This window comes from Nipponia nippon, unplaced genomic scaffold, assembly GCF_047370975.1.
Source record: "Nipponia nippon isolate SJK-2023a ecotype South Korea unplaced genomic scaffold, ASM4737097v1 scaffold_30, whole genome shotgun sequence".
NCBI lineage: Eukaryota > Metazoa > Chordata > Aves > Pelecaniformes > Threskiornithidae > Nipponia > Nipponia nippon.
The window spans coordinates 2,190,456-2,217,936 of record NW_028262348.1 but is presented as its reverse complement, the minus strand read 5'-3'; the positions used below and the strand labels follow the sequence as shown (position 1 = coordinate 2,217,936).

The 27,481-nt window shown below is 46.4% G+C and overlaps 1 protein-coding gene across 1 annotated transcript in view; it reads left to right on the top strand.

The window, feature by feature from the left end:
- Positions 1-27,481, top strand: part of BICDL1 (BICD family like cargo adaptor 1) — a 53,295-nt gene that overhangs the window by 6,819 nt on the left and 18,995 nt on the right. Inside the window, exon 3 of the mRNA XM_087768700.1 lies at positions 25,472-25,588. Within this exon, the coding sequence (XP_087624826.1) occupies positions 25,472-25,588 (117 nt within the window). The remainder of the gene's footprint in view (positions 1-25,471; positions 25,589-27,481) is intronic.

Genomic DNA, 27,481 nt, shown 5'->3' with positions numbered 1-27,481 from the left:
AGACAGGAGAGGAAAACCAGACAGCTTGCTTTGGGCTTTAAACCGCATGGGATTAGCCTCATATGACACTTGTGCTACAGGAGCCTCTCGCAGCCCAGATGCTCAGAGAGCTGCTCAGCTAAGCCTTGCGCAAAGGAACCACCATGTTAGGTCTACCGGCATGCAATGCCCAAGCATGGGTTTTGTTCCCTTAACTCCCTATTACTGCCAGAAAAAGTCTTTATGCACCCACTTCAGAACTGCCACATCCTGGGAAAACGTTGAGTCTTGGTGCTGCCCTCGCTGCTCCAGGCCAGCCCTGCTCCAGCGGTGAAGAGGACTGTTGCTCTCCAACACAGGCGAGGCAGACAGATGGATTCCGCTTACACTTGCTGAGGCACAGTTTGGTGCTCAGTGAGTTTGTCACCTGGCCAAAACTTGCTAGTAACTCAGATATAAGCAATGGATATAGCAAGGGGGGAAACAGTCTTCCTAGGGTCCTGAGAATCTGGGCAAATTGAAACAGAGTTGGAAACGGTCTGTTGTCATTCACCCAGGGCTTTGGTTGAGGCTTTTTAAAATCTCAGCATTAAATTAGCACTTGATTACTGGGTGCTTAGTATTCCACATTTGCTGCTCCAAAGTGCAACTGCAGTCTTATTTGTCTGGTCTCTTATTCTGAAGAGGTTATGCATGTAATCCTTGAGGCAGTGGTAGTGCTTAAACCCTGCACCCACATGGTTCTGGCTCCTGCTACTACTTAGGCTTTCAGTAAAGGAAAAGGACAAATACAGCTGCATGGATGCGCTTGCCTACAGCTGTATTGCCACAGGCTGGAGTCTTGCTGGGGATCATGAACTGAGCACTGGGAGAGGAGAGCACAAAGAAGCGCTGTTACAGCTTCTGTGAACTTTGAGGTGCTGCTGGTATCCTCCTTGCGTTCCTGGTTCTGCATTTTGCATCACAGTAGGTTGTTTGGGAGGAGAGGGTTATGAGAAGCCTGTGATAAGGCAATAAAAGCCTTATTCAGAGCCTCAACTCTGCCCCATCTGACGCTGTCTGCCCTACTAGAGGCTTCACTCCCAGGACAGAAAGAAAGGTTGCTCTCTGGTACGAGTCATTCTACACTAGTAGGTACTAGCTCTTTAAATCTGAATTTCTACAGTTTTTAGCAATTAACACCTCGTGGCCCAATTTCACAATACTTGAGCACCTGTCTCCTGGGGAAGGTATTCCCTTGGCACCAGGCTGTACATGTCAAATGACAGTTTCAGCCTCACAAGCTGCCAGCCCACATGGTCCTGCTTGCTCCTCCCAGGGTCCCTGGGCTTCAGCCCCTTTTACCTCAAAGCAGGGCAGCATCCACCATCTCCTTCCCCTTCCTCCTCCTCCCCCTCCTCCTTCCTGCTGCTGTGATGTTCTCACCAACTAATTAAGCTTTAGGACATTTTTTTAACCCTGCCCTTCCCCAGAGACAAAAGGCCAGCCCAAGCACATACTTTTTTCCAGGCTAAACCTGGCACAAATGCTAACCACCCGAGCACGCAGTCCTGCACACCCACACAAGGATAGCAAAGGGACCTGGAAAGCTCTGCCTTGCAATTAAAGCATGGGACTGAAAAAATCCATCCTCAATTCTGCCAAAGACTGATAAGGAAAACTCAAGGATGGGGATTTTAAGTCCGTTCCAGTCTCTAAAAATGGGGATAACTGTCTTGCCTCAGAGTCGCCAAGAGGCTAAAATAAGGTCCATAAAATGATTTGAGGTCTTCAGATGAGATGATACAGGAGAACTTTACATATCTAATAATAGTAAGTAGGCTATAAGGACCTTTGCCTCCTCTTGAAATACAGCCTTTTGTGTGGTTCTCTGCTCTTAGCAGAATGGAGATACTGCCTGGGATTATAGCAGTATTAAACCATGGGGAAATTAGGTGGGCTGGACTGGGAGCTCATAGTGAAAGACATGATTCAGATGCCTAAGATAAAGTTTAAAGTCTCCACAGTAACCTTATTTTTTAATTTGCTAAGTGATGATTAAAATCCCTTCTGCATATTGATTTGATTTCCCTCCCCCTGCCTCAGCACAGCAAAGCATGTAGTAACTCTCAGCAGCGTGTCCACACCAAGCTAAATGCCCATTTTACCTAGGAGAACTGCAGAGCACATTATGAGCCGTATGCCAAGGTACATACCGCTCACCATAAATGCTCAAAGATAAAGCATAGGCGTCAAAGTACAGTTTTGCTGAGAAAGTCGAGGCTTGGGAATTATTACGTGTTCTGTTTCCAGCTCCTTCAGTCTCTCCCATCTGTTTCAGTTCCCTATTTGGAAAAAAAAAATCCTATGCTTTGCCTTTTTAAATTATAAAATTGGGGGGAATGGGTATAGGGAAAGGTCTCCTCTTACACGTGCCCACAGCACCGAACACAGCAAGAGTCCTGTCCCCACCTTTGGGCTTCTACGAGCTACTAATGCAAATAATAATAGCAAGCAGCCCTCTTCCTATAACGAGACAACATATTACTACTTTGTCAGGAAGTGAATGAAAAAAGCCTTTCACACTGTTTCTAAGTGGCTTCACCAGATGGCTTTCCCACACATTTCCTGCTACCGAGCTCTGGGCTCCTGTCGCTGTTTGCTGCATGTAGCTTGGGCGAGGATGTATCCTTCCCAGTTCAGTTGGGCTGCTTCTATGGTACATAGAGCATAAGGAGGTAATTTCACAATGTCAAGCTCAGGTAGCTTTTGCAATGAAAATCTGTTTTCAGTGGCAGGAAGAAGCATGTCATCTTGCACCGCTGAAATAGCTCTTTGTGTTTCGAGAGGAGCGCTCGGCTGCCACAGCACCCCTTGGAGGGGCCCTCAATCACCAAGTTCTTATATTCGCTCAGCATCTAGTGCCAACATACTGCTACAAAGAACGAGGTGTTTCAGTCAATCCCTCTGGTACAGCAAGAAAATGATCAGCCAGCCCACAAGTCTCCAAAGGAGGTTTTATTTGCTAGCCACAAAACCTTCCTTTCAGTAATATTTCAGTTGAAGGAGTTCTGTTTCTAACTTTGCGGCATAGCTTCAGAGAACTGGCAGGCGCTGCCTGGCTTTGATTGGAGAGAAACATGTTTTTATTCAAGAATGAGCTGACCATATTATAGTCACCTTTCCAAATCACTTTTACTTTAAATGCATCCTTTTGTGGTCAACAACATACTTACAAGAGAGGCAGCTCTGTTGTCAATTATTGATTTGAAGAGCTTTTTCTGAATGGCTGGTTGTTGGGTCTATCAGCATAGGAACAATGTTGGTTTTAAGAAAACCGGACTAATCATTAAAAAAACATTACTGGAACAAGTGTGCTGGGCAAGATTCACTGCTTTTGCCACGCCAGAAATCTGTAGCCATTACACTATGAGCTAGCTTGTCTTTAATTCCTTATTTTATCTGTACAGATGCTAAATACAAGCCTCCTTATGTTGCTTTTTTATTAAGTTGTCTCCAGCAGCCCAGCAGAGTATATTGGGAAACTCCATGCTTAGCACAGAGGCAAGTAAGTCAGGCTGAATTTAAGTGCTGCTTCAGGGGCGCTATTTTTGAACAGAAGAGGATCCTGAGTGGACCTAGGCTCAAGAAGAGTTTTTTTGACTAGCCCCACATTTCAAGGTGCACATCAGTCACTACACTGAATTCTTTTTTGTTAAAAGTCTCTGGTTTTTGCTGTGGCTGGAGGTGTTTACTGAACCCATTCAGTAAGGAGTAGCTGACCGTAAGGAACTCCATACTGAGCTACTCAATAGCACATGGAGTCCTGCATGGCAAATCTTGATCTGCATCACCTCTGAGCAGTCTAAATTCAGCGGAGGGGGAGATCGCACGAGAAAAGGCAGCATCCCTTCCTGTGGAAGAGGCTGAAGTACCTGCGTTTCATGGCAGCTTAGGCAGGGCTGCTCACTCCTTGGGGCGGGCAGGCAGCCCTTCCTTCATGCTCTGTGCCTGGCATAAGGCACACCTATGTTACACATGGTGGGGTGAGAGGAAAGCAGATACCAGGACAAGACAGCCAGACACTGAAGCCAGCAAACCTCCCATTAACCACATCAAGCACCCTCCAGCTCCCTGCCCCTCTGGAGCATCAGCAGATCCCAGTACTATGTAACCAGATCGCCGATCACCCAGTGAATACTGATTAGTGCACACGCAGGAAAGGCTCCTTCTCACCAGCTACTTCTCCCCTAGCAGAGAGCACTTGTTAATAATTCAGCTTCATGCCACATCAAGACTGGAGTGCTGAGGCTTCCTATGCTAAAGCTGTAAATATAGGACGTGACTGCAGCTGTGTGTTCTCGCCTGCAAAGTCCTTCAATGAAATGATTCAGTGCCCTAGAAGGTAATGAAGAAACATCTCGAGGTCACTGCTGAGTAGCATTCACCCACCATCCATCTGGGGGAAAGGAGACAGGCAGGAAGAAAGGCTCAGCCCTCTGCTGAGAGTCTGGCCAAGCTTGCAGCACCCATTAACCCCATTTTAGGGCACCCAGAGCTTCAGGAGCCAACTGGAACAGGGCCATCTGGACACCAAGGCATAAATGCAGCAAACACCAAAGAAGTAATTTCAGCAAAGATGGTGGGGAGGCACCCCTAGAGCATTTGCCCAAAGATTTTGCACCCACCCATTTCATGCCAGATTTTTACCCTTGCATCCTTTGGTTTAAGTACTGGCGAGCACTGAGGGAACAGGCAGAAAGCAGTACACAGAACAAAACAGGGGCACACACTGCTATTCAACCACGGTGCAAAGCCCTCCCTAGGGAGGGGGTTAAAAAATTACTATGAAGGTAAAAAAAAAAAAATGTTACTATTAAGGCAGTGGAACTACACAGATCCCTGCTCATGGGAAAAGGATAGCATGGATGGGTCCCAGGGGCTGGGTGGGACCCCCATCCTCCCCCAGGGCAGTGGAGCAGGTACCCTGCTGTCCCCGGGTACCCCTTGCTGGTTGCTAGGTGACAGCACACCATGCTCCCAGCCAGTGATGTTGCTGTGGCAACTGGGTGTGAGTTCTCTGCTTGTAATGCCGTGACAGTCAGCAGACACGCAGGGAGACGCACTTGTGACGTCGGAGGCAGGCGGGTGGGTGGCAGAGGCCCGTCTGCCACCCCCGTGAGCTCAGCTTGCTGCCAGGATGCGTCCCCAGCATCCACCAATTCATCCCACCCCGTTTCCTCCCCTGTTCACAGCCATTTTTCCCCAAAACCCACCCTGGAGATCTCCCAGCCCAAGGCAGCCTGTTGTCCGCACCACCCACCATGAGCTTTTGAGCCTGCCAGGGGAAAGGTAAATGTTTTATTTTCTTGGTAAAAAGAACTGCCTGTGAACGGGTCAGTCAGCCCACACAAAGGTGACTCTGCCACGGCTTGGCACAGCGCATCTCCCCCTCCAAGTCCGGCTTCGGGAGCACAGCGCAGCAGAAACGATTATCTGCCAGAGCCACTTAACCTCTGCGCTGCGTATGGCTCATCTTACATCCTCAGAGGCTCGTGGTGCCTGGACGGAGCAGCCGAGACTGGCCGCGTGAGACATCCCCAGAGCCCACACCTCCTGCTGCCCACTCCCTGGGCAGCACATCAGCACGGAACGAGCGTCTGGAGCGCTATCTAGGACAAATATACCAAAGTGTTCAGCACCTGGTAGGCAGCCATACACTGCTCTTCTCCGCACTTCAGCCGAGCCCAGCTTACAGCCCAGCTTTCACCTCGAGCAAGTGGTTCTGGAACAGATTTTGGGAGTTTCTGCAAGGCTTCTGCCCTGAGGCATTAACAGCACCACTAAGCCATGAACATCTGAAAGCAGGAATCCAATATGAAACTGAAGATGAACTTGTTCTGGGGTGAGAAGATAAAAATCTGAATGAGTCCCTTCCTCCCCTCTTGCACTGCACTAAAAATTTTATGTGGCTATTCTGTTTGGGTCCAAGTCTTTATAGGAATTGTTTTATTATGCGGTAGCTCAGAGGTAGGAACACGTAGGCAGAAGAGATTTTTTCAAAATATTTCTGCTTATTCACACTTGCTGTAAACACTTCCTCCAGGAGATTCTGGAAAGTAGGACACAGAAGGTGTTCGCATCCAGCCACTGCATTACTAGCTATAACCAGAGCTAAACGTGATTGAAGGCTTTGCAAATATCTACATAAGAAAAACCCAATTAAAAGCATTTGATCTTTAAAGAGCCATTCCAGGTTATAAAGTTTGCACACCTTATAATGAAAGTCTTTAAATTCCTCTTTTTTTTTAAGTAGGATTGCTTTTTCTAAGTGCAATTTAGTAGACAATAGCTCAAGAGGGACGTCTCTTCTACACTGAGGGTTATTTTGCCAGCTGTATTAGGTGCTCTGATTACCCATGATATCATAGAGGCCCCTTGCAAAACAGCCTAGATCTTAATCAACATTTTGTTTAGAATGGCATTTAGCAAAACCCAGTTTATTTTGAGCACAGATACAGGATCAGCAAGACTCTCTTGCTGACTTCTACTGGCTGCTGCAACGCAATACAGAGCTGGTTTATGCTTGGCAGCACCACTTATGGGGGTGGGAAACACCAGCGTGGATGGGAACAGGCAGCTGCCTAGGGGTGAGTACAACAGGAACCAACTGACAGATTGGGACATAAATCGAGCGACCTGCATGACAGAGTGACAGGGGTAAAAGGTTGCCTATAAGGAAAGCAAGAGAGCATTTCATTTGGAGGAGACACAGCTGGCCTAACAATTGCATCAGGTATCCTCCTACAGAGGCTCAGCTCTGTAGCTGCAGAGATCCACACCAGATTTCCTTCACAGACAGGATCCCCAGCAGTGCCTGGGCAGGGGTGGACCACCCAGATCAGAAGTGTTGGGAACATTTCCGTTAACTGGTCCCACCATCTCCTGACTGTTCTTCCCTGGAAGGTTCTAATGTTGAAGCATGTAAAGAACAGTTTTAAGAGGAAGAATTACTTGGATAGTTTCAGCTGGGTTATGATTCTACCAAGATTAGCACAGTAACGCAGATGTGTAATAAACGCAGAGTTCTAACAGAACAGTTACAAGATCTGGGGATACATGCATACCTAAAGCATCCAGCTCACTTGAATTTGCCCTTTAAATACCATTTACTAGTTCTGCTGTGTAGTTCATCTGACTTAAAGAAAAATCTATTGTGTTTTGTCTTCACTGCTTCCCCCTTCCCTTTTATCCCTCAGTCTTTCTCCCCTCCCAGATACATGTCAAAAATCAGTTGAAGCTTAAGTTACCACCAGCCTCAGGCTGGTAGTTGTCTCTGCAGTTTTGTTCCTTAAGCTGATGTGAGACCATGGTATCCCTCAGTTCCTTTGGGGTTAGCTTGGCCTCCACTTTCAGTACACTAAGAGGGGAAATTCAGCCTTGCGATTCCCTTGTTCTCTACATCCTTGGAAGTCTGTGCCGGAAACCACTTCCAGACTTGGCACAGTTTTGTAGTAACAGAGGTGCTCTTAGAAAGCTATTTCATTTGGCAACTCTTTAGCCTAAGTTGTTCATGTTTGTTTGTTGAACAAAGCACCACTGTATTTGGTTGCCTACAAGCTCAGATCAAGGAAAACTGAAATCTTCTGCAACTCAAGTATAGACCAGCAGCTTTGTTGCTCACGCCAGGGCCACGAGGCAGGTACAAACCTTAAGACTTGCTAGAGGAAAGGGTCTGTACTTACAGAAAAGATCCATAGTCCCACTAGCTTTTGCAGGTGAAGTGTTTCAGGACCAAGTGAACACCTGCAAGTTTTAGAGTTCTCCTTTGTTTCTTTATTTGGTTAGCAAGTGTTTTGCATAGATTTCATTGCAACACCAGAAAACTGAGGCACTGAGAGACTAGGCAATAATTGTCAGTGTAAGCCGACAAACAAGACCCTAGTAAAGGAAAAAAATCTCCTCTCCGCTTAGGGAGACTGCACAAGAGTGAGATTTTCTCTTGATCTTACAGAATGGGGATGAACTGAGGGTTTTTTTGTTTAAAGTGTGGATTAGAATTTAGTAAGCTATGTCCCATACCGAAAGTGTACCACCCCAGGAAAAAGCTAGTAGTCCACATATGACTCCTTTCTAGAGTTTAAGCTTTATTCTCCATATCCGTCACGTAAAGGACGATGCGTATAAGTTGCAGGATAAGAATTAGACTGGACATGAAGAAAAACATCCTAGCTGTAAGGTTAGCTGAGTAGGAGAACAGATGGCCCAGAGATTCTACAAGGTCTCCTTCAAAGGAAGCTTTTGGGAAGTGGCCACGTAGTCACCAGTCAGGCAGGGCTGGCCAATTTTTGCCTTGGCATGAGAAGACCTAGGCAAAGTTAAGTCTGAAAGAGGACTTCTGAGGTTTCTCTCTTTTATGCAGGCAAGACTTTCAGTAACATCAGGTCAAGTCTTCCTACTATTTATGAATATTGAAGGAAAAGAGGCAGAGAAGCCTGAAGGGATACTCACAAGGAATAAGGGATCTCTAAGGCTTTGGAACAGACTTGCATTTTCACTCTACATGGGCATAAAGTAACTGGTGAGGGGTGGAAACAAATGTAAATAGGGGACTATTCAGAAGTAGGTTCCAACCTTTGCTTGGACATGAGCTCTTGAACAGACTCAGATACTGGGGGAGTCATGCTTTCCAGCGGATTTATGTTTAGATGAAGCCTAATGAGAAAGCCTGAAATGACCGTGTTTGTTCAAAAGAGATTGCTTGTAGAGTTTAGCAGTACAATATTTGTCCAAATAACATCTATTGATCAGCTACTAAGTTGCACAGGGATTTGCCAACTCAAATTATTTCTGTAGTTTTTGCCTCTAATCCAGAGAGATTTATTTCCCTAGGCTTCACTGGATGTTGTATTTCACTTTGTGCACAAATTCTTCCTAAATGTTGTGCTTCTTACACTCTATTTCCCTCTACACCTTAGCACAAGGGACCAGACATCTTAGTGAAGACTAACTAATAAATATTCAAAGCTTTAAGAGCTCAAGGCAAATGCTTATGAAATTGATGATTTCATTAATACTACTGCCTCTTCCTGGGGCCTTTCTGTGCCTGAAGCACTGGTGCCATGGGCACAGGCCCTTACCCTGCAGAGCTGCAGGCAGTCTTGGGCTGCTTTATCAACCTCTGCTGCAGGAAACCACTACCCCCAGATCTGCTGAGCTACCCCATATTCATCCCAGCCAAGGCAAGACAGCCCAAAAAGCCACTATTCAACCCGTTCAGGCTCATCTGGCTTGTTTTCATGGTATGGAGGAATGAGCTCAGCCCAGAGGGAGAGGTGGAAAAAGATAATACACACTTGGGAACAGCATTATTTATTTTTTTTTCCCCTGCCAGATGCAATTGGATATCCCTGGTGCTTTTAAAGCTAAGTAAACACAGGCACCTCAAGATCTCCCAGGCAGCACCCTGCCTTCACACGGAACCCACGCTGGACACAGACTCCAAAACAAGCAAATAGAGAATGGCACCGTTTAAGAGCAGGACTGGAGGCAGGCAGAAACATTGCTCACAGGCAATTTTCTTGGCTGGCTGGAATAGACAGGCCAAGCACCATTTTACTTTGAACGCCTTGAAGGGGAGGCAGGTGTCACTGCAGAAACCTCTACTGAGATTGTAGCCACCAATTTGTACAATCTAAAACAACTCCTCAAAACCCACCTACAGAGGATTAACAGGTTGATTTACTTCATTTAAGAGGCCTCCTCCATTCCAGGCATTATCCAACCCAGCAGCACAGAGCTGCTTACCAAGATTAACTCTGGCACCACGAGACACAGCCCATCAGCTGCAGCCTGGCTCTCAGCAGCTCCTTCCTTTCAAAGAAGTCATTTGCATCAGGCTTTGAAAACTTGGGAAATTCCTTCTGTCTTCCCATCCTTCATAATCCTCCATCAAGAGAGAGTACCACAGACTAAGCAGGTCAAGTTGGGGGAGAGGGAAGGAGACCACAGCCTTTCTCCCTTCCTTACAGGGCACTGCCTCACCTCAACACAGGAAGGGAAGATTGGCCCAGTGTGGGCCAGTTCCAGACCACACAGCTTTAGTGCCTCTGGTCCCAGATATGGGCCTCCCCCATCAGTCTCTGCCCCTTCTCATGGCCAGGGAGCACACTGCCAAGAAAATATTTTGCTATGTGCAACAGATGATGTAGAAGCCTTTCCAAGCATGAACTTGTTCAAATGAAGATATTAGCTTTCCTGCTTCTTTTAATCTCCCTAAGCAGAGCTATAAGCCACCCCAGGTCAGGGAAAACGGACTAATCTGACCAAAATGCCTGTTCAGACTCACATACCAAGTAGCCCGTGATGTTAACCCTTCCCACCGCTCAGGGAATGTGACATAAGCACCCAGAGCCAGCTGGCCATGGTGCAACTGGGCTCACGCTGGGGACAGGGAAGGAGGAAACAGCAGGTTATGCTGGAAAGCCATTGCCAAGGCACACATCTATGCCTATATATATATACATATACCCCCCTCCACTCTTCCCTCCCCCCACATCACTTGGCATACAAGACATTTCCGTGAGGCACCTGCTAGCATTTCAAGCACGTGAAGTGGACAGTTTTCATTAAGCCTGTGTCAGCACCACAGGCTGAAATGGCTCGTTTGTACGTACACAGTCTGCTGATGCCGCAGAGTGCAGACAGATGGGCAGCCATCTCGCAACACCACAAAAGCTCTGTCTGCCCCTTTGCGCAACAGTGGATGAGGCCACTGTGGGTTAAGTTGGAAACATCAAGGCCAAGTTACTGCTGCTTTAATATCGCAGGGAAGTTTTTTTGCTTGTGTACCAACAGTCTCCCATATTCACCACAGAAGAGGCAGTACTTCAAAGGCACTCAAATAATCACTTTTGGTGCACTCCACCAGCATCGTTAGGCAAATGTCCATAAATACCCTTCTCATATCTTGTCTCACTGAGATTATCCTTGTCTCCTTGGCAACCGTCAGATGATGTATAATGCTAGCAGGGATTAGCCCCAATGAGCCTTACAACCCTCATGTAAATTCCTACTCTATGAAGAGACCTGGTCAAACACTCTTCTTTCCTGGTAACGTTAAAATGTTTCCATAAACAATATTAAATCCAGGAACCTTTCAGTAAACCTGAGTAAGGATGAACACTACTATGGAGCTTTTGAAGTGGTACCATTTGTCTTGTCCTCCAAACAAATAAGTGAGACATGGATATACTTGGCATTTCACAACTTGACAAGTAAAGCTGTGTTTTGAATCAGTATTTAAGAGAAGGCTTGTGCCGAAAACTTGGGCTCTAATATCTTTATCTCCTTTGTCCCTTGGTGCTAGTGAGGATCACGCTGGGAAATTCCAAATCCCCGCAAGAGCTTAAACTCATGCTACGCTTTAACCTATTAATTTCTGAAAACTAGCCTGGATTCAGGTCAACACTTGAAATCCATGTGCATACTCTGTCTGACACCCGTTGTACCGAGACTTTCTGCCTCTGAGCAAGCAGCTATGGGCTGCACCCTCATGCCCCACTCCTCCCCGCTGCTCAAGCAGACATGACCAAAGCATCAAGTCAAGGAGGTACAGCCCCAACACCACAACCTTTCTGCAAGTGGAGCATTTCTCTGCTCCACACCATGTTTGGGCCTGGTGAAGAAGTTTTTTGTCCCTTGGTAGCCCATTTGGCCTGCCTGGGGACCCAGAGGAGGCTTTTACCACGCGTGGTACTAACATCCCACAAATGAGACCTGTCCCCATGTAGGAAAAGCAGAGTGTGCCAGTGCAGCGAGCCGAGCAGCACTACACTGTACATAAGCGTTAAGGCTTGGAGTATCTAAGTGATAACAAACAGCCTGTGGTGCACAAGTGACACAGTTAAACTCCTTGTTCCTTCTTCAGTCTGTTTGAGTCTTTATAATGTCCCAGCTTGGGGAGATCTGCTCTAATTCAACAGAACAAAGGAAAAGGAGGCTAAAAGCAGCAGGAACACCAAAACCAGACACATGACAGCAGAAATAAAAGTATTTCTGTAATTAAGCAAATAAATCTCTGGCACAGCATTGTGTCTATATATGACTTCAACAATGTGCCATGGCTGGTACCTATTAGACTAATAACTAGAGAGAGCTGAGAGAGGAGGGAAAAAAGGTTGCCAAATTGTTCCAGGAGGTAGGTCACAAAACAGCCAAGCGGTGATGGGGAAGCCAGTGTAGGCAGGGTAGTGACAGGCAGAAGAAAACCCAAGCCTTGGCACAAGCTGGTTAGCAATGATGCAACGTGATTTCCTTGCATGCTTCTGTGGACCTCTTTGCTCCCTGGCCTTCTGCCAACTCCAGCACACACCTCATGACATGCCAGACAGGAGGGGAAAAGGGGTCAGTGGCTTAAGGCAGGTGATTTTTAGCACAGATAGGATAAAAGTCTTCCTAACGAACTCGCATGCCTATGTACTGGCAGAAGTTTTAAACACCACCATTTTAGACAGTCCTGCACACAGCAAGCACTCCATAGATTTAGTATTGCTACCACAGGCTTGTGCACAGAGAAATTCAGCTACAGCAGCAGGAGGAATAAAAACTGCTGGGAGCTGAATACTATGATCTCCTCTGTCACTGATCACATTATTCTTGCTTTTGGGCAGCAAGAGGAAGAGAAAGTTAATCACTTATATGCAGCGATTCTAGGGAAGATCCCAGTTTAAAATCCTACTGTAGTAGCCTAAGAACTGGAGCAGCAGATCAGCCCGTGCTCAAGTGCAGGATAATCCACACGCACTCGTGCAAGGCAGCCCTCTCTGCTGACAATAAAGTGATAAAAGAGCATAACTAGAAAACAATGAAAGCTGCCGCAGTTAAAGTATGAGCACACTCGAACAGGGCTTTCAACATGAAGCACACGCCAACAACCCAGTAACTTGTCAGGGAGACTTTGAAGCTGAAGAACAGCCGCTGCCACACCACTTTCGTGGTGTTTTACTTGGTGTACTTTAGCTGGTCTCCTGTTACCTAGGAAAGCACACACACAGGGTACACGACACCCATCAGTGCTGACATTTGCTTAAAAGCTCCAGAGCCAAAACCAACAGCATTTTCCCCACCCTCTCCCCTTTCTCCCAAAGGGCACCCATAGGCCTTTACACACTCTACCTCTCCAAGACAAATCACGGAGGGTGAAATGGGGAATTTTGGTGAAGGAAGGAAGCATGCTCCTCTTTCTCTGGCCGTGACAGCTGTATCGAGGATACTGCTGCTTTCCAGACAAAGCCTCAGCCATCAAACCTTCAGCCACCAGGGAAAAAGCATCTTTTCTCAGCATCAGACACACAGGACAGGCTGCTGATTCTCACAGCATCTGTCAGTACAATGTTTCCCAATCTAAGATCTCATGCAGTGCTTACAGGTCGCCACACTCCAGTGTTGGCTTGCAGGCAGCCTCATGGCTTGGTTGCCCAGAAACCTGGGCTGCAGATCACCCGCAGTCCCCATGTCTGCCTGGCACCCGCTCTGCTGCATGCCCCAGCCCCAGGCTCTCCGCAAGCTTGCTGCGTCTGCATGGGTCAGCTGTCAGAAAGCAGCAGCCTCAGTGCCAAAAAGACACAGCTTGAATGATTCTTATCACTAAGCAGCATCTCGGACTGCAGGGGAAAGGGCTTTCGATCCAATGATGCCTGAGCCTACGTTTGCAAAACCTTGGCTATAGATGCAAGCCCAAGTATAGCATGTGTGCGCCAAATTTGCTGCCCACAGCCAAGCACAGAGCCTTTGCAATGCTTTCAGTGGACTGTGGGTCACATGCCATTACTCTAACACAGCTGTTGGGACATTGCTACAACAGTTTTTTGGTTTTTTTTTTCTTCTGACAACACTCCACCTTTCCTCCATCAGAAAAATAACTGATTAAATGAAGGGTTTGTGACTGAGGTGGTTTGCCCCATACAGTACCATCCATGCTTTACCTTAAGTGACATTCACAGATGCACCAAAGCTTGAAACTCATACAGAGAGGGGCTCTTTCCAGTCCCTGATAACGCATTCCCCTGCATGTGTATGATTTGGCAGAGCATAGTATATTTTATACACCATCCTACAGTATGTGCTGCACCCACCTTGTTTTTCAGCTAAGTTTGCTGTCCCCATCTACTTGCTTTATTTTTTATTTTCAAGCACAGTATTTTGTAGGACTTAAAGTACCAAAATGCCAGTGAGTTTGCCAAAAGCTGTTATTTAAATAAATTCATGCAAGAACTTTTTAAAAGCTAGATTGTAGGAGGACAAGGCTCCAAGGAGAGATCCACATTCTTGTTTCTGGACCCTCCCATCATCCAGAGACTCTGGCCACAGCAACACCCCTGCGGCCTCCTCAGGGGAGCGCCTCACCTGCCGAGCTGACACAATGCATAAGGAGGTCTGTCCGTGGCCAGAAGTGCTCAGCAGCTTCCCAAAAGCTGGGTTACAGGTGTTGTTGAGAAAATTTACCCTCAACTTTGAATACACCTGCTGTGGCTTAATTTAGCAGCTCTGGTTCATGCTAGAAATTACTATTTCGTATTTGCCACTACATACTGCTATCGAGGTGCAGACAGCTCTGAAGGCCAAGCCCCTGCCCTGAGGATCTACAACTTAAAGACCTAATCCGCTTCGTGCTTACATCTGTGGCACTGCAAAAAAAGCTAAACAACTACTTGTGTTCAAGCATCTGCTGCACTGAGTCATAAGCTGAACCTTAGTGGGAACAGAGCAAAGCTGGGCTGAGAGGAGACAAGCGTTCGTGTACTTACTACATACGGTAATGTACAAAGTATAGATCTGTATTCGACTTCAGCAGATCAGAGTGCTCAGATGTTATTACTAACACATTGTAATTATCTTTTGTCAGCAATCACCAGGAGCAAGGTCTGCCTTGTGCTCAAAGTTTGCTCCAAAGACCTTATGCTCTAAACAGGTCTTTTCATGCTGCCAACAAGGGAGAACAATTCAGGAAGAGCTGGAGGCTGTGGAAGTATGGGAAGAAATATTGCTAAGTTAAATGGCACCTCTAGCAGCTTTTTGTCTGCAGCTATCCAGCACAGTTCTGTTGTGTTTAGAATGACAGATCACATACTAGCTGACCAAGAAATATTTTTAAGTAAAATGTTACCTAACAGCTCCAGAACAAGCCTTCAAGAAAGTAGATTTGGACCTTTCTATTTAAGCATTGCAATTGCGACATGCTGCCATGTGTTTGTTTCCCCCCCAAACTTTGTGATGCACTTGCTCCCTTTTATGGCACTCACCTTTCATTTATGACCTTACTGCACCTATCAGTGCTAAAAACATTTAGTGAAGAGAAAGCTTTAATGGAATAGTTTGAAGCTGTAGCTCCCACCCTGGCCAATATTCACTACAGCATTTGGGTTTCCTTACTTTTCTACAGAAAGCAGCCACAAGTTCTACTGCATCGGCTGTGAGAAATAAGCCTTCTGCACAGAACATCTTCCGTCTTGCTTTAGTCAAGCCAAACTCAAAAAAAAACCCCAACTTCTTAGCTCTTCCTCCTCTGGGTTTTGAAATAAATTTATCAAGTTGTGAAAGAAATAAGCAAACACATCAGTACTGTTTTTAAGAAGCAGCCTGATGGAAGTTATTGCAAGTCAGACTTGGCAGGGATTTAAAAAGCTAATAAACACCTCCCAGGTCAATCTACCATAAAGTTTAAATATACATCTACATTTTAGAAAATGTTTTCTCTCTTCCTGTCTGAAGGCTTCCTGATAGAGTTTAATATATTTTAAGCCAACTCCTTGAATTTTGCCTCATCTTTTTTGGCATCCACTTATTTCACATGTATGGGAAGGGACACCGGTATTTTCATGCACTCAGATGTGTCTGTAAATGCAAGTTTGAGCATCAGGTCTACATACACTGGAAAGCTTTTGGTTTGTATATTACTACTAAATCCTAAAAGAGTATATTCTGAGCTTAACAGGGTGTATAGATGAAGATTTCAAGAGCAGGCAGAGCTGCTAGACTGCCATCACGTATTAGATATCCCCAAAAGAACTCAGTTCATTTTCTCTGAAATAAAGGAGATACAGTGCTTAAAGCCAGAGTAAGAGACTGCAAGAAGCTTAATTATTGTGTCTTGCTTCCAGGCACAGACATTTGAGTTTGAGCACCTCCAGGTTTAAAGTCTTAGACTAAAACAATTTCACAAAAAAATAAATTCAAGAATGGAGATTGGCTGTCCTGACTTCTGACTGCCAGGGGAAGACAGCAAAGCCTCTCAGAGCAGGAGGGTATGTTACATTTCTCTTTGCCTCCACCATCATAAGCTTCTGCTGCTTTTTTCAGAAGGTTTTAGTGACCATGTTAAGTCTTCATGTTTCCAGTTCAGCTGTTTCCAAACTAGTCAGCCATTTTGTATTTCATTAGGCTATCATCTGACCCACACTTATGGCTCACTAGACATTTACTGCAAGAAATATTTTTCATCCTTTAGCTCAAGTTAAGAAGTCGGACCAAGGTCAAAAAATCTGGATTAAAAACCCACATCAAAGGTAACTTGGCCAAAATGCTCTATCAAGATAAAATATGCCTTTTGTCAGAGAAAAATAACTTACTCATGGAAATTAATCATTAGAAATGCATTAGAAGTTATCTAGGAGAGCAGATGACTGAACTTACTGATGCAAAACACAGACCATCCAGCTTTCAAACTGTACCGGTTCCCTCTGCTAGGCCAAGGCAAAACTTCAGAAACTGCAGTCTGACACACAGGCGGGGGGGGACGATAACAGACTTTTTAACCTGCAGGTCCCAGACCCCCTCGCAACACACTGGACCCAGGCTGTGCTCCACTGAAATCGATGTGGTGGTTCCTCTCAGCTCCACTTTAGCATCACCCGACTGGATTAGTTAAGCCATAAGCCTTTCTGCTTCCATTTACAGATAGGTAACTAAAGTGCAGAGGAACAAATGCTTCATTCAAGGTCATGTGCAGCATCTACACAGAACTAGAAGAGCCTGCTAGTGTTACACTTCATTACCCTATTCCTTCTCAACAACCAAGAGCCAAGCTGCTGCCCGCAAGCCACGCAGCCTGCATTCAGAGCCCTACAACAGATGCCAGCCCTGGGAGCCACTGCACAAGGCTGTCTCATCTCCCACATTTCTTCTGCAAGCAGAATTTGCATACAGAGAGCAAGAGCCACTACTTTGCCGCGCGTGTCCTCCAGGCACGCTTTGTCCTCTGAGTTATCTCCAGTGCTAATTTATTGCAGCATTGAAAGCAAGGGGCCTCCGGCAGTCCCTCCCACAGGAAGCAGGCTGACTCATTTTTCCACACACTGTATTTTCCTCTCCACAAGAGCCAAATGCTTAGGGGTCAAGAATAAACCACAAAAAAGGGAGGCTCGTGTTTAAGCACCTCCTAAAACACGTGAACAACCCACATCCACTTGTGAAGCTACTTCTTTCATTCAAACAATGAACCTAGAGACATCGCACCCAGCTAGAGTTGCACCCATATAGCACACAACTGCCTTTGCTTCTGCTCTAAACAGCAGTTCCTAATCCTGTAAGATGATTTAGCCCAAGCTAATGGCTTCTGGCCTCAGCCAAACAGTTACCTGAGCACTTACTGAAAAACAAGATGAAGACCACCATTTTGCATTCATTCCCCCAAGCTCTTTGCCGAAGCATTCAGATGTTTGCCTTGCAAACTGGTTCTCACGTATCAGCTAGCCTTATAGGAAGGAAAAAGAAGAACAATTACATTGCCAGGAAAACCCTGACTATCTACTCTTTCATGCTTTGCTTAGTGATGCAGCAAAAGTTCACTATGAAAAGGATTTTTCAAGGACACTTGGAAAGACAAAAGTAGCAGTACCTTAATGCATCTGAGTAGTAACAGCAGTTATCTTCAGCAGCACTTCCAGCCCTGCAGCCACAAGAAACATGGGACCAGTCAGCCAACGCAAGCGCTTCACCCCCCCAAAACAGGCAATCCAGCTTCAGGCCGAGCAGGTTCAGGTTTTGTGGAGGTTTCCACCAAGGAGCTAAACATCTCCACCCTAACAACACTTCTCCACCTCAGTGGGCAGGTGCAAGCCCAGCCCCACCCAGAAAAAAGCCCAGCTGCTCCCTGTTCTCTCTTATAGCCAGCTCCCCCCTGGCCTCTGCCTCTCAGGTGTGAGGCATCTGAGCTGATGGGGCATTAACTCCTTGCCATCCACAAGAGCCCACTGCAGGACTGGGGTGCGTTGAGAGGAAACTACTCACGTTCTTGGTTTGTTTTATTTTAAAACTCAGGTAAATAGGAGTGAGGTCAAAGGACATGCTAAGCATTTCCTACCTGTCCTGCAGAAGGGAAAGGGGAACAGATCTGCAGCAAAGAATTCTCGCTTTCACGCAAGCCATAAAGTATCATATTTCCAAAATATCACGACTGTGGAAGTAGTGCAGATCTTAGCAGAAGATGCCACTGCTGTCCTTTCGTCTCACAGAATCCTCTCAGACTAGGTTTAACGCTACAGCCGTGAGGCTTTTCCCATCAGTAATGTGTCCCGAGCCTGATGCTTATAAAAGAGTAATTTCAGTGCCTCTGCTCCATTACTCAGACTCCTTGCTTTGGCAATTAAGGGTCCTCATCCTTTAGATCTTTGATTCCCTTTTTTCTTGACAGATCCATTTTGTGCTAAATAAATGCTCATTTGTTTCCTCTTTTGTCCACCTGCTCTGTTGTCAATATAGGACTCCCCAACCAATCTAGCTGGCGTGTGCTCGACGTCAGCCTGCTTCCCGCTGAAGGGAAGGCTCACCAGCCTGTCCGGCTGTAACAAAGGAGGTCAGGCAGTGTGCCACAAAATCAACCCGTTCTGTCTAAGCAGATATGGATTTATTGGATCTTCTGAATAAGAAGAGAGAAGGGATAACCAGGAGACCTGCAGGGGTTTAAAGACCATTGCAGGTAGCTGAGTGTGAAGGTGTGTGGTACAAAGGCACCAAATGGCAGATACGAAGTAATTTGCCTGAATTGCACTGAAAAAGGTGACAGAGAAACAGCGTGCCACATCCCGCTCACAATTTCACATAGATGTCTGACTTCAGTGCCAGGCCCCAGTGAGGACAGCTCAGGCTGGATGCTGCATGTCCCCACCATGGCCGCCTCGCAGATCTCACCGAAACGAAGCAGCAGGCAGCTGGGGGGCAAAAGCAAGAAGAACATTAGGGAGGGGGCTGACGGGTGCTATGGCAGGTCGCAGAGGTGGTTCCTGAGCAGAAAGAAACCTGTGTTAGGAAGTAAATCTTACCTGCAAAAGCTGAGCAGATATACTCACTCTGGCTACTGGTATTTAATCCACCTGCCAGTCTGCTTATAGCTACTGGATATATGATAGGTATCTATTACATAGCACTATCCTAGCACTTTTACAGTCTTAAAAATGCATTTTTTCTAAAATTATCCCATGAGATCAATGTTAATGGTCTCTGTTGGATGTTTACAACCAAAATATTTGGGAAGTGTTGCAGGCTTCCTCAATTCTCATTTTTCCACACAACTTCTCCAGACAGTGACAGCTCTCACACCAGGACCAAGCTGCTACGTACTTTGTGTAGTTAAATTTCCTCATACCTGGGCAGTAGCAGAGCGAGGGATGAGGCAAGGAGAGGAGGATTCAGCCCCGCCGCAGCATTTGGCAGAGATGGGGACGATGCTGGCCCCGGCCATGATACACAACACTCCCCAGCTCCAATGTCCTGCGCCGCACTGGGGAGCTGTGGGAAGAGGTCCTCTGGAGAAGGCTTACCCAGGTCGTCCTCCTCCTCCTCCTTCAACCTGGGTGCTCACGGGCCTGTTTCTCACACTTTTTACCTCACTCGTCACTGTCACGCAGTGTTTTGTCCCTTCTTAAGTGCATTTTTCCAGAGGCACCGCTGGCGTCGCGGACAGGCTCAGCTCTGCCTGGCAGTGGGGCTGTTGGGCAACCGGCTGGAACCGGCTGTGGCTGGTGTGGGGCAGCGCCCACCTCTCCTCACAGAGGTCCAGCAGCCCCGCTGCCAGTGCCCGGACAGCGAGACCGATAAATTCCACCCCTCGCCTCGGTGAAACGCGTGTTTAAGAATTGTCATTAAAATAGACACTCGTTGCACACCCTTCGCAAACTTCACTGATGACATCAACCACAAAAAAAAAAAAAATCTTCTCGCACCAAAATTGAAGTGGCATCGTCACAACACCGCAAAGGGAGGCAATATACACAGCACGGCTCCACCCCTCGTCCCTTCACCAATTTACAACAAAAAAATCCCCACTATTATTCCAGTCCCTGGCGACGACCAGTCCGAGCATTGCCTGTTATGTCTCCCAGTCACTGTTTTTATTTCAAATTCCTCTGGATTTGTGTAAGTGATCTCCCTGTCTTTATCTCAAACCATGAACTTTTTCATCTTATTGTCTCCTCTGTCTTGTTGGGGGGGGGGGGGGGTGAGAGAGCGGCTGGGTGGGCATCTGGCCAACCCACCACGGTGCCATTGCTCTTCTCCACACGTGCGGCAGCATTGCCGTAACGGGGCTGAGGGTGCCGCGACGCAAGGGCCGTCCATCGGGGAATCCCTCCTCTGTGCACATAAATCAGCAAATGCAAACTGAAGCCCTCAAAAGGCGACGAACAGCAAGCGGCATTATTACGTAAGCACTTTCCTGGATAGACTAATTCTTCGAATAACAATTTAAAGTTGACCTGAATTAAAAGCTTTGGTAAGAATCTCTCAAAGATTCCTAAACTGGGCAACCTCCAGGTATAAAAAAATATAGATGGTTGCTTATGGTGCCAGCGTGCCAAGGGCTGGAAAATAGCCATGGCCTCACCGCTTTCTTGGCGTGGCTTGGCTAGCCCAGAAAACCAGGCTTCCTGCCATGGCCGTTGGGCACCAGGGTGCCGGGGTGCTGGCTGCAGTGGCGAGGCAGCAATCCCAGTCCTCTGGGGCTTCCCTCGGCAGCCAGATTAATGTATTTTTTTTTCATTATTATTCTAAAGCAAGATGTTTGTTGTTTCCTCCTTTGCTTGCATTCCAGTAGCAAAATATATTTTCCTCCCAGAGAAGAGCTGGGAATCGTGGAACCTGAAGCCAGGGGAGGCAGTGATTAGTGGTTTGAAACATTAATGGTACCACAGTGGGAATGGGGAGTCCCTTGAACTCAGCTATTAGCAAATTAATAAAAGGGGTAATGCTCTCCTGAGTGCTACAAATTTAGCACTAATTAGGACTTCTCTTTCTTAGCTATTTTAGGCAAGAAAATCTTGAATATCCTTTGTTAAATTTGAATCATCTTGTTTGTAGAAGTAAATCATACGGAAACATTCATTTCTTCACCCAGCTACAGTCTATTAAACTTTTTCCATTCTCCTTTTCTTTCTGACATGACTTAGAGCTGGATATTTTGTATGCAGTTAGTTTTATTTAGCAAATCTTCCCCCAAAAGAGGGTTTTCTTTGAATGAGACTAAGCTACAGGCCATTCATTTCTCACAGTCCATTCCAAACATTTCAAAGATCCCCTCTTCACAGGAGTGTCAGTGCTCCAATTTATTTACATTAATTTAATTTATTTATTGCTTATGTATTCCAGATGTTAAACCTCACAGAGTTATTGTAACTGGTAAGCCATATTTTTCTGCCAAATATCTACACAGGTTTGTGTATTTTAGCACTTCTGAATTAATCACAAGAGAAACTTAATCAGGTTTGCAATGAAAAAAAGCCCTTAAATAGAGCAGAGGCCAGAACGTCCTCCTGCTCTTCCTTTCTTCTTGCACTGCCCAAAACTCATCTAAACCTTGCCTGAAGTCCAGAAAACAAATCTCACAGTTGATTGAATACATCTAATTGTGAATTGATGTCTATGCTTTTGCAGATATGTTTCAAACTCTGCCTGCTGGCTGTGTTGGCTAATTTGCCTATACCCAGGAAATTAATTCTTTCTTAACTACAGAGCAAGGCTATGATGTTGGGCGATATATGTCTGCCTTTTTGGAAAGAATATTGCTTCTCTCTAGCAAAATCAATGCATCACTACATGATTGACGTAACCACAAAAGGTTTTAGCTTTTAATGTTTGGGAAAACACTGATGGGGAAGAAAAGCCCTACAGTTTGCATAATGCGAGTAGAGCCAGGCTGGCTGAGGCAGAAGAAACTCGCTTCAATTCAACAAAAGCCATAGCTTATTTGAGCAATAAAGGGAAAAATGTAGATAGCAGGTGACATCTTCCGATGACACTAAGTAAAAGAGCGCGTTCAAAGTAATCGGTAGTGAGCTCATGGTTTAAAACACACATGGACACGTGTACAGCAGTGTGGAGAACCCCGGTATATGCCGTATGAAAATACGCCATAAAGCCTGGCAAATACTGGACACTGTCAAGGTGGCTTTCCATAAAATAATGCCAACTGATGTTAAAATTTAGACTTCATAATCAATTTGAAAGGGTAGTTTGGCAGCAGTATTAACCACCTCTGAAACAAATATAGCATGACAAGGGGATTTCCACAACCAGAGCTCAGCTCAGAAGACTTTGTTTCATGTCTATGAAAAATCAAATCTTTGCAAAGGTGAGACTAAACGTATCAGCCATTTCCCTGTCTAGAGGAACTGGATGAAGACTTTTCCTCCTTCTCCTGTGGAGGGAAACACGATACAGTCATTTCTGTTCACTTCTGTTAAACGTCTGGTCACAGAGAGTATTCTGCACTGTATGAGGCTAAAGAAAGTATTATTTTTACTCTACTGCATGAGATAGGATGTGAATGGTGTACGCTGAGGTGACGCTGTAACAGTCTGTCTGCATTAGGGCCCTAAATGCTAACAATAAGTGAATCCTTTCTTCCCTCCCCGTGGGCTATAACTGCAGGAATAAGATGTGTAAGCCTGTAAGTTGAGCAGCAAGTAGATAAATTCCAGATGATGATTTAAAGCTGGTGAATACCAACCTTGCAGTCCTGCAAGCAATCTAGTACCGGAAAGGACCTTTGAGGTCAATTCATTTCCCTTCTGTCGTAGGCAGCCCTCTGAAAGAAACTGCATGATAAAGTGATCCAGCTCCATCACAAAATTAATTTTTGCCACCGTTTCTCCTACTGTAACGGTGCAGGAGGAGGAAGCCTACTGCAGCTCCTTGGAAATGTAGAAATCTTCCTATTCCCAGCCTTAATATACTCTTATCCAGTTTATTCACATCATTTTTTCTGCCAAAATTGTGCTTCTGCTTAAATAGCACTTCTCCCTTCTGTGTGCTTATCCATGATATATTTATAGGGAGTCCTCTCTCAGCATTCATTGCATGAGATAAAACAAGCCATCCTTTATTTAGTCTCCTTTCATCTAACAGACTTTCCACTATCTGGATCACCCTTGCAGCCTATCCCTCCACTTGCTCCAATATGAGCATGGGGACCAGAACCAGCAACAGCAGCTATATGTTGTCTTACCAGGGATTTTTACAATGCCATTAACACTCCCTTGTTTCTTACTGCTATATTGTACATTTACACTGTCTGTACATAGAATTGTTCTAGCATGTAAATTATGTTATACAGCTAACCATCAAATAGTGGTGTGTCATCTCATCTGGTACCACTGGTGCTCCTTGGGAGTGTGGTCAGCATCTTGCAGGCAAAATCCTTCGGTCCTTTTCATCTGGTGCCTTTTCATCCTTGATAGATCCCGCAGAGTGTTTCAGCATGAAGATGTTTCAGCAGTCTTTACAAAAGCAAGTGAATCATTCAAAAAAAGCACAATCCATCCATCTTCTTTAGTGTCACCAATTAATAGCTGCTCGGGATGCTTTGAAATCTGTAGCTGCTTAAGGGAAGAAAAATAACCAACCCCTTCCTATAGTGCTGTGATATCATATTTTGTGTACTCTGCCTGTGCAAGGAAGCTTTATTAAATAAATGAGGTGAGGGTGATATGCAAAGGCCTCTGATGTGAGGCTTTAAAGAAGGGGAAAAGACGAGTTATGCTAAGCCAGGATAAGAAGGGAACTAAAAACCAATTGGTACACAAGATTATTTCTTATTGCTGGAAACCATTTCTCTTTCCAGAAGCCAGTGGTCAGAGCCTGGCTGATTTTAGTGGCCGCGCTTCTGTCCTCTGCTGCCCCTGCAAGCAAGCAGTGTTGGGGGCAACCACAGTTTCCTCCACTTGATGGAGCTGGAACAGCCTTTTACCTCTTGCTTCTGATCTGGATTACTTTGCTGCAGACTGTGCAAAATAAGGGACCATTTTTTAAAAGGGGTAGTGTTGCCTTTGTGGGCAGCTCAGGCTGGGTCTGTGTGTTCATTCCTCAGGTCACAAGCTGCTAGAGCAAAGTCATTGCACCCTTTGGTGGAGCTGCTGCCTCGGGCACCCTGTCAGCCAGAGCACCCTGGGTCAAATCCTGACCCGCGTTTGCCAGACGTAAGGATGCACTCCCAAACCCGCCCACAGCTGCTGACCCCAGTGCAGCTTTTCTCCTCTTGCCCCATCCCTCCCTCCCATCTCACCTCCCTGTCTAAGGCGTTGTGGCGGCTGATGGCATTTGCCGTTGGGCATACAGCTCTGTGTGCCCCGAGCAGGCAATGCCACCTCTTAAGGGGGATCAGTTCACTTCCAGCTAATCTGCCGGAGGGGGAGGTCTGTGCCTAAGTGTAATGGAACCTGATGGAGGCTAATTAAATAGAAAACCATCCATTTGTACTGTCTCATTAGGGATTTGTCATAAAAAACCTTATGGTCTCTTACAAGCCTAAACAAGTGTGTTCACCCTGTAAAAATCAGCCATAAAGCTGCCTGGAGAGTAGTTAACATGTCTAAGCTGTCATTTATACAAGCTGTCTGCAGCCTGGATCCTGCAGGTAGGAATGGCCTTTCCACTGTCCTCAAACCACCCCGCATAAATGGGGCATCCCTCCTTCGAAATGGGAAAGAGGGCCAAGGCCAGCAATCCTGCACCGACAGTCATGGGGAGAGGATGCTTCTCCGTCTGGTCCTGATGGGAGCCAGAAATCAGAGGCAAAGAGCACTTGTTATTTTAGAGCTGTGCCAAAGATGTTCAGAGGTTTGGAAAGTGTAAATTTAATAGCAGTGTTTCCTGGGGGTCTATGGAGATTGCCTCCGCTCTGCCTTTGCGAGTGGCCTGGTCTCCTCCTCAACCCCGATCAGCCTACTATTTTTGAGGAAAACTAAATTCCCTGTAGGGCATGGGAGTCATCATGCTATTTTGCAATGGAAGAAAGTTATGGGCTGTGTCCCTTTGGCTGCCCCGGGGGAAAATCACCATGGCCTAAATGGCTGCTCTCCTCAATGTCCATCCAGGATGAGCTTTTCCCTCATCCAGACTCTGCAGGCTTCAGAGTTTCTGCAGAAATCATATTGGGGCAGATCTTCCCATGGGCAGGAGGAGATAACTGCCTTCCGTCTATGGGACGACCCCCGGGATAATGCCAGCTGGTGTCTCCTTGCAGGCGTCGGAGGTGGAGCGGCAGCTCTCCCTGCAGGTCCACACCCTCCGGGAGGACTTTCGGGAGAAGAACTCCTCCAGCAGCCAACACATCGTGCGGCTCGAGAGCCTCCAGGCCGAGGTGAGTCACCCACGCTTGGCCTCACTCTTTCCAAAGGTGGCCAGGGCTGTTTTAAATTGTATAATGAACCCCTCTGAACTGGGTAAACAAAACCTACTGCTTGGAGCAAACGAAGAGAAGGATGGTAGCTGTGGGGCAAGGGACTCCCCCAGTGAGGATTTTTGCTGCAACTCAGGGCTGGCTGGGGTGGCACGGGCCAGCTTCCACCGCTGCTTCGGCCACAAGCACTCCTGCAAAATGAATGGATGAGAAGGATCTTCCAGGAGCTAAACCATGGCTGTGCTCTTGCAGGGCTGCTGCCCAGTACAGATTAAACTCTGGGGCATCGTGGGAAGGTCTGCAAGGGTTTTTTTTCTATTTCTCACACTCACAAGGAAAGCAGCAATCCTTTCCCGTCTCTGAGCTACACACATGGGAAAGCAAGCAGTCCCTGCCTGTTTTAGCTCTGGTACGTTAGCAGGAATGATATTACCTTCCTCCTTCTCCCCTTCCCTGATGAGGGTCACTGAAGACCATGTAGGCAGCAACCAGAGGGGTAGAAGATGTCCAACTCTACTACCCTACCACTTTTTTTATTTATAAGCTGTCTGGAAGAGCTTTTCCTAAAATGTCTCAATTTCTTCTTCTCTCCCCCTCCCACCTGCTCCCTGCTGGTCCCTCGCCTTTTCTTTCCCTCCCCTTGGTGTGGAGCAGCAGGTCCTTGAAGTAAGTATAGAGGCTTGGAAAGGGTTTGCCGGCGCGTGCGTTGCTGTCATCATGCATGCCTGTCACTGTGCATGCCTCACCTTGCCTCCTCGCCTCCTTCCCGTCTCTTGCTTTCCAAATCCTTTCCCCCTGTGCCTTTCGTATGGCCCACAGCAGAGCGATGGTTTTTCAGTTACACAGTCATTCACAGGGTGTTCATTTGGTTTGGATACCAAATATGAACTCTTGCTACAATCTCTGTATTATATCTCTTATTTTTCTCGCACCCCTTTTCTCCAGCCCACACAAATCATGATGGTGGTGGGAAGAGACACCTCAGAAACCATTAGTCACCTAAGAGCAGCTTTCTAATACCCACAGCAGCCTTTACCCTGCAGAAACACAAGTCCACGCACTTTGCTAATATTCCTTCATGCAGCCAAATTTTTCCAGCAACCTGGAAAGCAGCAAAGAGCCAAGGTCCCAAAGAGGCCAAGAAAGCAGTGGGAAGTTGCTGAATTTGTCTATGGTCCATGAGTTGAAAGGAGGCCATAGGGAATATTTAGGGTTATACTGGACTGGTAAATGGCATACCCAGTCCCCAGAGGTCCTGGGTGTACTAATCTGGGAAAAGGCTCCTTTTTCTTGGTTAAACAAGAAGTGACCTTGGCTAGTGCTGATTCATCCTGTGCACTGTTCCCAGCTAACTGAATCACAGAGGTTTTGCTTGGCACATTGTCCCTCTTCACCTGAAATCGCTGCCCTTGACAATTAAAAGAAATGAACCAATTTTAAAGGCAACCCATCACTGGGAGACTAAAAATAAGCATGGCACAGAAAGGAGTCTTCACAAGTAAAAAGAAAGAAAAATCCCTGGTGAGGACCTGGCGAACATGCAGCAATTAAGAAAAGCGTATGGGCAGTGCTGTGGCACAGCCCTGCGGGGAGCAGGATCCCGTGGGCTCACCCTGTGGTCTCCAGCACCCATACAGGAGAAAATGTCACCATGCTCAGTCGGGGCCAGCCAGGAGAAGTAACTAGTTTTGCCCAGTCTTGCAAATTTTAAGGTACAAGGGATGGGCTGGTCTCTCCTTAATCCATTGGGACATTTCTGCCGGCTCCCTGGCCTCCTGCCAACGCACACCCAGCCCCTTTGGAGCTGCCCCTGCAGCCTGGGGAAGGAGGAATTTCCTTTCACAGCCTTCCTAA